This window comes from Peromyscus maniculatus, chromosome 2 (assembly GCF_049852395.1).
Source record: "Peromyscus maniculatus bairdii isolate BWxNUB_F1_BW_parent chromosome 2, HU_Pman_BW_mat_3.1, whole genome shotgun sequence".
Taxonomy (NCBI): Eukaryota; Metazoa; Chordata; class Mammalia; order Rodentia; family Cricetidae; genus Peromyscus; species Peromyscus maniculatus.
Genome location: NC_134853.1, coordinates 168,284,747 through 168,298,202, shown reverse-complemented (window position 1 = coordinate 168,298,202; position 13,456 = coordinate 168,284,747). Strand labels below are relative to the sequence as shown.

The 13,456-nt window shown below is 53.7% G+C and overlaps 1 protein-coding gene across 15 annotated transcripts in view; it reads left to right on the top strand.

The window, feature by feature from the left end:
• The window catches only part of Camta1 (calmodulin binding transcription activator 1), an 862,623-nt gene that overhangs the window by 781,317 nt on the left and 67,850 nt on the right, over positions 1–13,456 (top strand). For 12 of the 15 annotated variants that reach the window (XM_076565705.1, XM_076565698.1, XM_076565702.1 and 9 more), the window contains 2 exons: positions 1,292–1,418; positions 7,855–7,989. In XM_076565705.1, coding sequence (XP_076421820.1) covers positions 1,292–1,418; positions 7,855–7,989 — 262 coding nt within the window. Of the gene's footprint in view, positions 1–121; positions 262–1,291; positions 1,419–7,854; positions 7,990–10,147; positions 10,231–13,456 lie in introns of those variants that run through there. The other 3 variants (XM_076565714.1, XM_076565709.1, XM_076565706.1) reach the window with 2 other exon arrangements.

Genomic DNA, 13,456 nt, shown 5'->3' with positions numbered 1-13,456 from the left:
CAGCCTCGCTTCAGCTCCTGGAGCGCCTCTCAGCCTTCTCTAGCCAGGCCACCAGGTGGCGCTCTCCACTCTGGCCAGCACAGCTCTCCGCCCCCCTGCAGGGAAAGGTGTTTACTTGTTTGGGGGTGGGGTGGATGAGCCTCTGGGGTGGGTCTATCCAAGGTTAGCCAGGAGAGCCAGAGGCCAGCGCCCCTGCCCTCTGCATCCCCGGGCAGAGCATCCCTCCACCCCGAGTGACCTGCCTCTCTTCTTGGCTAAGCCGTAAGTAGGGGACCTCTAGCCTCCTCCACCTGGGGCTCAGGAGAGAGAGAGAGAGAGAGAGAGAGAGAGAGAGAGAGAGAGAGAGAGAGAGAGAGAGAGAGAGAGAGAGAGAGAGAGCCATTAATCACTATCGGGAACAATGGCCCTGAAAGAGATTTCCTGGGAGCAGCCACATGAGGCTGCTTGTTCTGGGGCATTCCTGCTGGCCAGAGCAGGTTAGGAAGGGCCCAGCCTTACCGTCCACTGGAGCTGAGGAAGGTTAGCTAAGGCCCTAGCTAGGCTTCCAGGCTGGTGCCTGCATGTGAGGAGCAGGAATGCCAGTGAGGGGACCATTCTTCGTGTTTACCCAGCTCGAGGCGCCCTGAGCGACACAGCAAGCAGAGCATGGAGGTTCAGCCTGGATCCCAGGCCTCAGCGCAGTCCCCAGGGCTGTATCTGAATTCTGAACGCTCACTCCATTCTTCTCTTCCCCTGTTCTTCACCTCCCCCCCCCCCCCCCGCCCCTACTTCCTAAGCTGCTTCCCTAACACACCCTGGGGGTCCTGGGTTTCCCTTCAGTTTCCTCCAGGAACATCTGTCCCTTGGTGGGGACGCTGTTTTCAAATCTGAGTCCCCTCCACCTCCCCCTACATGCATGACTGAAAGTCTCCTGTGTCCCCTGGCTTCCTTCCTGGGGACCCTGCTGGCTGGTTCTCAGAAGCACCAATGGGCTAAAGCCTGAAAAGCTTTGCTTCCAACTGGTGTCAGGGAACTCTGAGCTACACCCGACACGGTCAGGGTGCTGGATACCAGCTGAGGAAGGCCTCTGGGCTCAGGACAGCTGCAGGCCTCTCTCCTAGAAGAGGTCTCTCAGAAGTGAGGGCTTATTGGGATGGTGGGATATGGGCCGGGACTCTGCATGCTTAGCCAGCAGCCCTCACCCCTCTCCATCTGAGCGTGCGGTGCGGGGACCTCCCCTGTGCTGTGTCCCCTCCCCTGTGCTGCGTCCCCTCCCCTGTGGCACCGCTCCATCTCTGTTCTCTCTCCCCAGGGAGGAGTGAAGGTCCTCATCACAGGCCCATGGCAAGAAGCCAGCAATAATTACAGTTGCCTGTTTGACCAGATCTCCGTGCCGGCATCCCTGATTCAGCCTGGGGTGCTGCGTTGCTACTGCCCAGGTGAGGAGGCTGTACTCATCGGGGGGCGGGGAGGGGAGGACCGGACAGTAGACTCTGAGTCAGCCTTGAGGTGACCTTGAGCAAGTCATGTCGTTACCGTGCTTTCCTCAGCCGAGAAGTGCCCACGCGGTCTATTACATCATCAGCTGGGGCTCATGGACCCTGTATCAACTGGGAACACCAGGCATGCTCAGTGGGGATTGTGAAGAAAACGTAGCAAAGGGACTATTTAAAGACCCAATTTGTCAGGTGACGTAGCCAAGATGGCCCCAGCTGGGGCTGCTCCAAGGTGACAGACAAGATCTGGTCCACAGCCGGACTGACCTTGCTCCTGCCCCAGCCCAGGCCAGCTTGACACACAGGGAGCTCAGAGCCCTGCAGTCACAATACTTGTTCATCCAGGGCACAGGGCAGGTTAGAGAAGTTCAGGGAAGCCTTCCATGCACCGAGACCGTGGGGAACTGGGTAGGGTGGGGTGTCACTCTAAGAATAACACTAAAGAGGTAAGCACACATACTATGTTTCTGGTTTCAAGGTCTCAGAGGCTCATGGGAAACCAGCCAAGACCCACGCCCTCTGTGGCTCTGTCTTCTCCCTCCCTCATCCCCAGGTTTCAGCATCATCTAATTCATGAGGTCTTCCTCACCCCTGTTTATCTGAGACCTTTCTAAGGGACCTCAGCTATCCAGGCATGTAAACTTGGCAAATAAATCAGACACTGATAACAAACCATAAAGAAATTTATTTTAAGATAATTATTTGGTATTTCTATAATTTTATCATCTATTAAAGATTAAATCAAATTTGAATACTAACAAAATGGATGGGTTTTCTTATTTTTCCACAAAGTATTAAATCTTGGCTATTTGGCCAGGCAGTGGTGGTACACACCTTTAATCTGAACACTCAGGAAGATATCTGTGAGTTTGAGGGCAGCCTGGTCTACAGAGCTAGTTCCAGGATAGCCAGGGCTACACAGGGAAATCCTGTTTGGGAAAAAAATCTTGGATATTTAATACTAAAGGGTATAGAACATCTTCAGTATTTTCCAGTTGATCAATATCTTGATTTTATAATAATCAATGTTGAGAATGCCAATTTACATAAATATGTAGTACAAAATGGCAGAAATTTATTTAAGGCCACTTTAGAAACTATTGGAAGTTCTGTCCTAAGTCCATTTAATGATTTTTTTTTAATGAAACTGATCAGCAACTCAAAAAGCAAGCTCTAAAAGCAAACATTCTAACATGCAACACAATCCAAATGGACTAATTTGACACTGACATGCTGAGGAATGACAGGAAATATTCAGTCTCTGTTTTCAGTAATTAAGCCGTGTTTCATAAGAGCAAAGAACTTGGTGTGTACAGCAAAAACCACTGCAGTTCATAACAGGCAAGTCTCAGATCAGAGCTGAGGTGTTTCATGCAGCACTTGCTGGTGGCGTGTGCCATGACAGCCATGCAGAGCAAACCACACATGTTATGTGTTCAGAACCAAGGCTGCAGTAAAGTCCCTTGATCCAACATGGACATGCACTGCCAGGAGCACCTCAGAGTCACTGTGCCTTTATGCTGAATTTTTGGTTATTGAATGTTTAGTTTTGCTGTTACCAAACATCTTATCATTGTGTCATTCCATTTTGGCAGCAGCCATGGTATCGTATCAGTTTAGGGTGCTATGGTCTACTTAGATTGGTACCTCTGTCTGGCTAAGTCATCCTTGGCCTCTGAATGTATCTACTTCCCCATTAGCCTGTGGGCCCCAGGAAAGCAGGGGACTGTGCTTTTCTTAGTCCTGTGTGTCCCCAAGGCTAGCAAAGGTCCTTGAGGTACTGGAGGTCTGTGAAGGAGTGTCTGAGGCTCCAGGAATTTGAAAGCAGTTTGAAAAACACGAGCTTCTGTTCACTTGGGTGGGACTGGGAAACTCTTTGTCTCAACCTCCCACATCCCCAGCTTTGTGGACAGCTTGTCCATCTGGCCTGGGTAAGGAACAGGAGAGGCAGAACAAGGAGGATGGGGCGGGGGAGGCAGAGGGACAGCCTGAGTTGTCTGAAGCCGGAGAGCTTGCGAAAGGAGAGTGCTTCTAGGAGAGGGGTCAGGATGGGGAAGGAAAGTGGAGACTCCCGGGTGGGCAGAAGCCCGCTGGCCAGGGCTGTGCAGGCCGACAGGAATCCCCTACACCCGCTGTGGTCTCCTCAGTGCCTGCCTGTCTGGCTCGCTCGCCCTGTCCCCTCTGAGACACTCTAGGGCCCACAAACCAACCATTTCTCTTCCACTTCTACCTCTTCTCCCTTTCCCTGCTCTTCCTGCCCCTTCTCATCTTCCTCCTCGCCCCTCTTCTTCTTCTTCCTCTCCCCCTCCACTTTACAACCTTTGCAGCCCACCAGATCAGAACACCCTGCTTCAGGGGGTTGGCATCCAGTTCCCAGCTCAGTGAGCACCTCCTTCACGCTGCATACCTCAGGGCCGGTGCCTACAGCAGCCTCCCCCTGCTGACCCAGCTCTCACCAGCTCCAAGGCTGTCTCCGGAGGGCCTAGCCAGCCCCAGGTCCCCCCAGCAACCCTGCTGAAATTGGACAGAAGCCATCCAGATGGCCACCCTGGGCTAAGACAGCCCATCCCAGCACAGAAGAGAGGACAGCATGCTATTAAACTGTCCACTGTGCACCTGCTGTGGAAGAAGACTTGCCTGGCCTATAAATAGATGCCATTTCCTGTGCCTGGCTAAATACCTAGACCTTGCCTCAGGTTCCTGACAAAGGACTGGGCTTTGACCTCTGTGTGGTATCCCAGGTCAGGACCCTGAGGATTCTGGGGGCTGTCATCAGTCCTGCCCAGGTATGTCCTGGTCAGCCACATGACATCCGTGTTTACCTTGGAGATTAGTACCTCTGACCTTCTGTCTTTGGAGACCTCCTTCCAGATGGCTGGGAGCATGAAATGACCAAGGGTCATGAAGCTCTTGCCTCTGGCACTTCCCTCATAAAGGCCATGGTGAGGAGAGGGAACCAGGGCTCTTCCCGTCTCTTCAGGTAATTCTCCTGACTTCACTGCACTGCTAATACACAGAGACCACCCAGGCAACTGTCTTGCCTAGTCACTGGGGTGCTTCTAAAATATCCTGTCTCCAACCAGATGCCACAAAACTTAAGGCTGAGTGCCATGGTTCTGACTGCTGGGCACCTCCTGTTGGCAGCCAACCTCACAGAGCATGCCCCATGAGGATATATCAGTCTTAACATCCAGATTGAAACAGGTCCTGTTGGGTATATTGATTGGTTGGTTCATTCATTCATTATTTCATCATTTCCAAATCATTTGTAAGTCATTGCCATGGATTGACTGAATGCCTAGACTGAAGCCCCCAGGGGCACCTGACTCAAAGAGCTTCTAGTGCAAAGAGGCTAGGTCAAGTCAACCAACCTCTTCCTTGGGAGGTGACACCAGCTGCTAGGGATGTCATCGTGGGGTCTCCCAGAGGAAACTGAAGTGCATGGTAAAGGATAAACACCAGACACTAGAACCAAACTGGCCTTGCCAACAAAAAGGGACTTGAAGGCAGGTGAACACAAGCCAGGCCACCTTAGAGGCTGAGACTAGGAAGAGAGAGGAGGCACAGAGAACACAAATGCCAACCGCTTGGCAGCCTGGTGCACCTGCCTGGGCAAAACCAAACCTGGCCGAGAACAGAGCTCCTCCAAGTTCACACACCGCTGCAACAGTAGACACTAGACCTGAGACTGTCCTGAGCCTGGAGGATGTCAGTCAAGTCAGGCTGCCGAGCAAGGGTGACGCAGTGGAGTAGAGACAGCAGGCAGAGGGATCTACCAAGATGACTGCAGGCTTGCACGCCCCACCTGGTCTCCTAGGAAGTCCTCAGAAGGCAAAAGATGAAACCAAACTGAGTAGAACACGTGTCAAAACAGCTCACTTAGCGGAGTTAGGGATGATCAAACAGGATCTGGACGTTGACTGGGGCACTGAGGGTCTCAGCTGCTGGGCGTTGACACTTGCCACATGGAGATAACAGAGGAACTAAAAGATACAGTGAGGGCAAGTGGAGAGAGGTATACACCGTAGCAGCTCCTTCTCAGACATGGGGAGGCGCCTCCCCTGGAGGCTAGCAGAAGAAAGATGGCACGGAGCCAGTCTTGGCAAGGGTGGAACAAAGTGTCCCACCAGGCAGAGAGGATGCAGGGAGCACAGAGGCCCCGAGGCAGGGAGAGGTTTGGCAAATTGGAGTCTGATTTAATTGTTCTCGCATGGGAAGTCGATGGTTTTAGGCAGCAGAATGATTTGTTCTAAATTATGTATTTAAAAGATGATTCTGAATGGGGTGTGCTGACACCTGCCTTTAATCCCAGCACTGGGGAGCAAAGGCAGGTGGATCTCTTAGTCTAAGGCCAGCCTGGTCTACAGAGTGAGTTACAACCTGGCTAAGGCTATATAGTGAGACCCTGTCTTTAAAAATAAAGAATAAAAGATTATTCTGAGAGGATGGGTTAGGAGGAACAATAACCTAAATGGGAAAGCCAGGGGAACAGGCCTAAGGGTGGCTTTAAGAAAGAAGACTCCCCTGGCAACCTCCTCTAAGACAGGCCCCCTCTGTCCCCGTATACCCCCCCACCCCCCGCCTTTGCATCGGGAACAGGAGGCCACTGTGTCAGCCCAGGCAAGGGCTGGTGGTTGCTGAGAGCAGAAGCAGTGGAGACAGGGGGATGGATGCATGGGGCCGGGAACTGCTGATTGGCTGAGGGAAGAAGGAAATCAGGGAGGCAGGTCTGCTGTCTTCAACACCGTGGCAGGGCCCTGCACCGCATCTCTCGGGGATAGTGGGAATGCCGAGACTCTGAGACATTCAGCAGTCCTGTGAGTTGTCTAGATGCCAGGACAGTGACAAAAGAGAGATGGGAGAGGGTCCTCTGCTGGGACACTGGACACCAGGCACTACAGCTTCCCCACCTTGAGAGCAGAGTTCCATGGGATCGAATGAAGAGTTCCCACAGCCCTTCCTTCCTGTTGGTAAACCAGGCATGTCTGTAGGAGAGAATAGTAACCACAATCTTGGAGTTTTGCCCGGGGATGTAGTCAGATGGCAGAAGACTCTGGATACCATTGGGGATCCCTGTCCAGAGAAGCACCATGGGACGTCCCACATGACCCCCACTACCATGGAGCCCATTCATCCTTCAGGGTTGTGTCCTGGAGCAGAGCAGGAAAACTTCCTGGTCACACTTAGAGAGTGAGATCCCCAAGCCCTGCTTTCTACATACACCTCAGTTGGAGAGAGGCCATGGCCAATGAGTTGGGTTTCCCATCGGAAGTGGGATCTGCAGATGTCCTCTGAGAGAAGCCAGAGCTTCACCCTGTCCTCAGGAGCAGCTGACTTGGATGGCTTCCTCATGCCCGTAGGCTTCTGAAAGCCAAGAGCCCAAACAGTAACATGATCCCGTGCGTCCTCCCTGGAAATCCGGCCGGGGAGGCCCTGAGTATTGGTGTCCCAGCTCCATAAAAGCAGTGCCCAGAAACATAACCTGACCCCTATTAGGGGAAGAAGCCCTAGCATCGCCACCACTGCCTACGGACATCTTTGGGAACCACAGTACAGCCCCCAAGATATTGATGGAGACCAGAGAACAGCAGTCTCCATCCCAGCAGAAGTAGGTCTCCACCTCCAGCTGGCTTTTCTCTGCCCTAATGAGAACATTTCATCCATTGGCTCAGCTCATTCAGGAGTCACTGAGCCCAGAGTTTGCACTAGAATGCAAGCTCCTGCTTTCCCAAAGTCATTGGAAGGCAGTGTAAGATTTGAACTTGCATCTCTGGCTCAGTAGCTACCTGGCCCACAGCATCTCAGGCCAACAGGGGCCACAGTAAGAGCCACGGATGAAACTCGGGCTGTCAGCAGGAGGCCAAGGAGCTCCTAAAACACGGAGGATGTTACATGAAGTGAGTCAGGACACGGCTGCAGGGAGAGGCAAAATAATACAAATCCCAGATGTTCCTGACCCTGGGAAGGATGGATGGGACAAGCTACCTGCGCTGAGCTCAGGTCCCTGCCCGTCCCAGGGAGCACAGTTAAAACCACAGAGGCTTGCCAGGTGTGGTAGCACACACCTTTAATCCCAGAACTCAGGGGTTGAGGCAAACAGATCTCTGGGAGTTTGAGACCAGCCTGATCTACACAGTTCCAGGCAAACTAGGGCTACACAGGAGAACCTGTCTTAAACTACAAACAAACAAACAACAATAAACAAGCAGGCAGAGGTTCCTCTGGGCATCCCAGCCAGTCACCTGCTGAATCTGGAGCCAAGAGTTTTCCCAGAAGTGTCACCCTTGGGCCTTGTGGGATAGGCAGGCATGGGCAGGGGGAATACTTGGCTGTTAACTGAAGGGGGCCTCACCCTGACCTCTCTCTTTCTGACTTTCAGCCCATGACACGGGTCTTGTGACCCTACAAGTTGCCTTCAACAATCAGATCATCTCCAACTCGGTGGTGTTTGAGTACAAAGCTCGGGCTCTGCCCACACTCCCCTCTTCTCAGCACGACTGGCTGTCATTGGACGGTAAGAATGGTGTTCTGGTTACCTTGTTGGGTACAGAGGGAGAAGAGTTGGTGCATAAACGTAAAAGTTATAAACGTATAAATGCTGGAAGAGAGAGGCAGGAAGGGGTGTCAGGGTCGGCCAAGGGGGACCTGCTGAGTCCTCCCATAGGACTGAGTATATACCACTGGCTAGCCTGTGTCTGGTCACTGGCTCACCTCATCTTCATTCAGCCTCTCTTGGGGACAGATGAAATATGTGAGCTGGCTTGTGGCTGTCACTCCTGTCAAGGTGTCCAAGTAGTTCAACGAGCTCCTGGGAGTTGTGAGGGCCCCAGCAGCAAGTCCAAACAGCTACCGTTCCCTAGTGCTGCTTCTCTATTGCTACAGGAAGAAGAGGGGGTCCTGGAGGCACAGCCCAGCCCCACGCCTCCTGGAAAGAACAGCAGCGTGGGTGCCGTGGGAGCACCTCAGGCCCAGGCTTTATTCAGATTCAGAGGCTTGGGTGGCCAGGCTGTGCCTGAGATAACTAGCCATGCCTCCCCCAAGCTCGCCACTCCCGTCAGCGAAGCTTTTTGGTTGTTTTGGTTTAAGCCTCTATCCTGTGCAGCTTTTAAGACAGCCCTGAGCTCATGACTGTGGCTGGAAGGACACTGCAAAGGAGGTGGTAGGAGTTGCTAGCCATGGAGGAGAGGAGAGCTTCCAGAGTTGGTGGCCTTGGCCTTGAATTGATGGGCAGGCTTCTTTCACCCGGGGGCAACAAAATCTCTGCAGGAAAAAAATGGCAAAGACAAGCTAAGGGGCTCCAGGATTAGAGGCTGCCTGCCTTCCCCTACCTGGTCATGATGCAAGATGCCCGAGAGCTGGCATGCCCTGGGTGGAGTTTTTCGGAGGGTACAAATCCAAGACCTAGGCCTAAGTATCTGGGGAGGTCATAGAAGCAACAGTCTATGGGGTACCTTTGTTGGAAGCTGCAACAATCCCTGGGTACCGCTCACACACAGTAACCATGCTGCCTTCTGATGTCAGCCTTCCTTCTTTGGCTGCTGGTTCAGACCCTATACATACAGGGCTTTCTAGAACTCAGTGTTCAACCCAGCCTTATCCCTGCCCCTGCCCCTGCCCCCACAGCCACAGGATGCCTGGCTGCCATCCTGGCCCGTGAACTCTCCCGGAGGTGCTTTGGGGTCAGCAGGCCTCTGCACCCTGGCAGCACTGCCTGGGAGCACCGTGCTTGTCTTGGCAGCATCCCTGGCTGAGGCTGGAGCCAGTAGGAGCTGATGACCTGCAGAATGTAACAGAGAAGGGCAGGGTGACCAGGGGCTCCTGTTCAGGAAATCCGGTTTCAGCTTTGCAGAACAAATGGGGAGTGGAAGCTCTCCCAGAGTGACCCAGTCTGCCTTACTAGAGTAGAACCTAAGGATGCTGGGACCAGTGTAGGGCCTGTCTTGAAAGCAGAGTCTCAGGCTAAGCAATGCCCACAAAACATCTGCTGGTCCCTGGAAGCCCAGAAAGTCACGTCTACCTCTTGGTGCTTATGACTAATGGAAGCAGAGCAGGATGCCATGAGAGGGATGTAGCCTGACCACCTCATAACAAACACACCCCTGGGTCCTAGGCCACATCAAACCTTTTGGGGCACCTGCTTCCCAGCAGCCTCCTGCTCCAAGACTGAGTTATCGCTTCTGCAGGCCTCCATGCTGAAATACCCCCAACCCCTTGGCATAAAACAGGAGAGCACCAAGACCTTGGCACCTGAGCAACATTGGCTTTGTGTTACCATCCAGGACCCTGTCAGAACCCTAGCTCCACACATATGGGAGCCACTCTGAGGGACCAAACTGGTCCTACTTGATTGGGGAAGGCCAGCCTGCTGTCCAAAGGCCCAGAAGCCTTACAGAAGGACCTGGTGTCGTTCCTTTCCCTTTGTTCTTGGCCAGAAGTTCTTTCAAGTAATGAGAGGGGAGAAGAGGTGGGTGGGGTCTCCGGGACTGTGAGACCCCCACCTGGCTGGGAATCCGGGAGCTTCCCCGGGGCTTCTAGATCTCCTAAATGAATGTGCATGGCTTGCCCACCCTTTCACCCGTCTGATGGTCCGTGGGGGAGGGGAGCAGCGCCGAGACCGCCAGGGGCATAATCTGCCCCAGTGCTGGAGACAGCTGAGGCAGCCAGCAGGAGGGCGGGGGTCTCCTGGCCTCCTGCCAACCGGTTGGCTTGGCAGTGAGCTTTGTGTGGAGGCAGATGCTGCAGCGGCCGGGCGGTGGTAAGCTTCTCCCTTCCCTCCTTCTCTCGCGTCTCCACAGCTCAGTCCCTGCCTCGCCACGGTCATTGGGCACCTTCTCCATCACCGCTCACCAGACAGCGGCGAGGTGTGTGCAAAGGCGGGGGTGGGAGCGAGGAGACTGCAGCGCCCGGAGATTTGGGGCAACGAGGGCGGGAAGCGCGCGCGGTGCACATACTCGCCTCCCCACCCCCCAAAGCGAGCGCGTGCGCGCAGCCGCAATGCGGGGTCTCTTTGCGCAGTGGCTGGTGACGCGGGTCCCCGTGGGGTTCTAGTGCACGCCAGCTGCCGCAGAACGGCGGGCGTTCACAGGAAGAGTGCGAAGCCCTTCCTAGCAAGGGAAGGGGACAGGGATGGGCAAAATCGCCAGGATTGCAGGCTGGTAGTCTTGCTATCCCCACTGTCATAGTCCTCCTCCGACTCTGGGGAGGTTCTTTGTCCTTCCCCTGCCTCAGAGCCGAGGACTATTTGAGGATGAGAATTTCTGCCTTTACCGATTTTAAACAATGGACTTGTTTACCAGATTCAAGGCCAGGTGGGGGCGCCTGGTCCGCAGCGCAGCGCACTAGCGCGCACGGTGCGCGTGCACGCAGCAGCTGCGGCTCCGCCTTTGTCCTCGCTACAATCTTTGTCCCCGCCGCAGTCTTTGTCCCCAATGCTCGGTCTTTGTCTGCTATGCAGCTTTTGTGTGCGCAGCCCCGCCCAGCAGAAAGCGATTTTCTTCTAGGTGGGGTCCGATGGCGCAGACATTTCTTGTCCCCAAACCCCCGCTAAGACAAGACCAGCAGGCAGGGAATGGGTTTGCGGAAAGAGGAGGCGCAGATGAGGCAGCCGAGAGCCTTCTGGACTGCCACGCCCTCTCAGGACCTAGGGAGTTTCTCCAGACCAGTTTCACCGCTGGGCGCTGGGGACAAAGCCATGTCTGCTGAGACCCTATTGCACAAGGCAGCCTGTGGGAGTGGGCAATACCTGGTTGTGTCATGAATGTGTTCGTGGACGCCAGTGGGTGCAGAGAGGACTAAGGAAAACCGAGCGTTAATCCACCCCAGTGTTCCAAAGCTCCGTGGGAGGAAAGGCCACTTGAAGGCTGAGCAGGCAGGCGTCAGCCGGGCTGAGAGGGATGAGAGGAGTATCCGGGGAGGAGAGGACAGCCTCCATCTTTGTCTGCCCAGACTCTGAATACTGCCACTTCCACCGTTTCTCCCTGAGGTGCAGATCCAGAACACGTGTCCCAGGTCATTTGCACCCTAGGACCCCAAGACAGTCAGAGCAATAGGACCTGCAAGAGGGCACTGCTCCGGGCTGGATGTAGGGCAGCGGTGAGGTTTGTTTCTCAGGACACTGGGTAGGGCTTCTGGGAAGTGTCTCCTCTGTCTGCTAGAGCTGTGCCAGGATCCAAGGCTGTCTCACCTGTATTTGTGTTCACAAAGAGAATAAGCCCAGGCTATTCACTGCTTCAGCCCTGGAGCTGAGGACACGGTAGGCAGACACTCATCTGGCCACAGACATTGGGGTACCTCTAGGTGACCTCTGTCCCTGAAAGGGACAATGAGTGGAAATGTGAGTGCCTTGTCTTTTTTCCCTGTAGCCATCTGATTCTCCCAAAAGGTGAGCTGAGAAGATTCGCAGGCTCCCTGCCCCCACTCCTAACCCCTGCTGTCTCCTTGAACATCCCTAAGCTGCTTAGGTTGGTCGCTGCTTCTCTGACAGCTGAGAGGCCTGGAATGAGACATGGATGCAGCTCCCCTGGGCTGGTCACCTGGACAAGTCTGATGACTTCACCCTAGGGAGGGAGGGACCTTGTCATCTCAGGCAAGGAGGAAGCTGGGGTAGGGAGGTGCCTGCTTCCCATGCCAGCTTCAAGCAGGCTAGAAGTCTCCTTCAGCTCACAGGGCAGAGGAGATTATTTCCTGACACACATACCCGAATACCCCTCTCCCAGCACCCTGGCTTTGGCCTGGCATCTGGAAGACCCAGACCCTGTCTAGAGAGATAAAAGAAGAGGCAAGGCCTGGCCTCCTAGTTCCGTCTGGTCTGACCTGCCCTCTGTGTAAACAGATGGGTTTGCAACCGCCTCTGAGCCGTAATATTGCTGTGAGCAGGTCTGGCCCTGGCATGTGGTTGAGGGTCACATATATGTAGACACACTGCATACAATCCCAAGACTATAGAAACCTAGGGATCTTGAGACCCTGTGTGCAGTCTGGCTGTGGCACAGGCCCCTGAGAGGCCTCTGGGACACTTCTTCACAAGACAGCACTCTAGGGACCTTCTGATGAGTGGACCCAGGTCCTCCTAGGCCAGTCTGTGTTCCCCACTGATGGCCCACCTTGCCGTCATTCATCCTCATGGGACCTCCTGGGTGACAGGGAAGAGAGCAGATATGGGTAAGCAAAGAGACCCAGACCACTCCAAAGGTGTCATTTCCCCACACGATGGAGGAAACGACAAAAGTTAACTTTGTAAATCATAGCACAGAATACAATATTCATGAGAATTTGTTTGGTTTTTTTTTTAAGAAGGGTCTCACTGTGTAGCCTTGGCTGGCCTAAGACTCACAATGTAGACTAGGCTGGCCTAAACTCAGAGAGAGACCTACCTGCCTCTGCCTTCCAGCACTAGGATTAAAGGCGTGTGACACCGCTACAAGATTTTTTAAAGAAAAGACAGCAATGGTTAATTGTCTTGACTTAGATAACAGCTCTGAATGCTAGTGTGGTTAAAGCCTGGAAAGCTAGAATCATTCTATCCTATCTCTAGGGACCCTAGACCTAACTGTCACCAAAACTGGCCAGTGAGTAAACAAAGACCAGTGAATGAATAAGGACCCTACCTGGAGCTTTCCGAGTCTATCTGGAGTGGGCTTTGAGCAAACTAACGCTTGTAGTATTTGGGTGTCTGAATGCTTTTGTGTATAGCAGTGACCTTGGGGACATAGGTGGCGGCAGAATTGGTTTGAGTCAGTCTTACACTAGGGTCTTGGAGCTGAGTGGCAAGAGGGGTGTCCTCTCTGAGCCCAGGCAGTGTCTTGTTCCGTGTGCCTCCTCATTGTCGGTCCTTCCTGTTCTTCGTGGGGTCCACATCACGGGTTGTGGGGAGCTAATTTCCTCTGGCCAAAAGCAGCTTGGCCGGGATGGTGCATTTATTTGGTTTATACTTTCAAGTCACCATCATTATCATGGGTAGTCCAAGCAGGAACTCAAGTAGG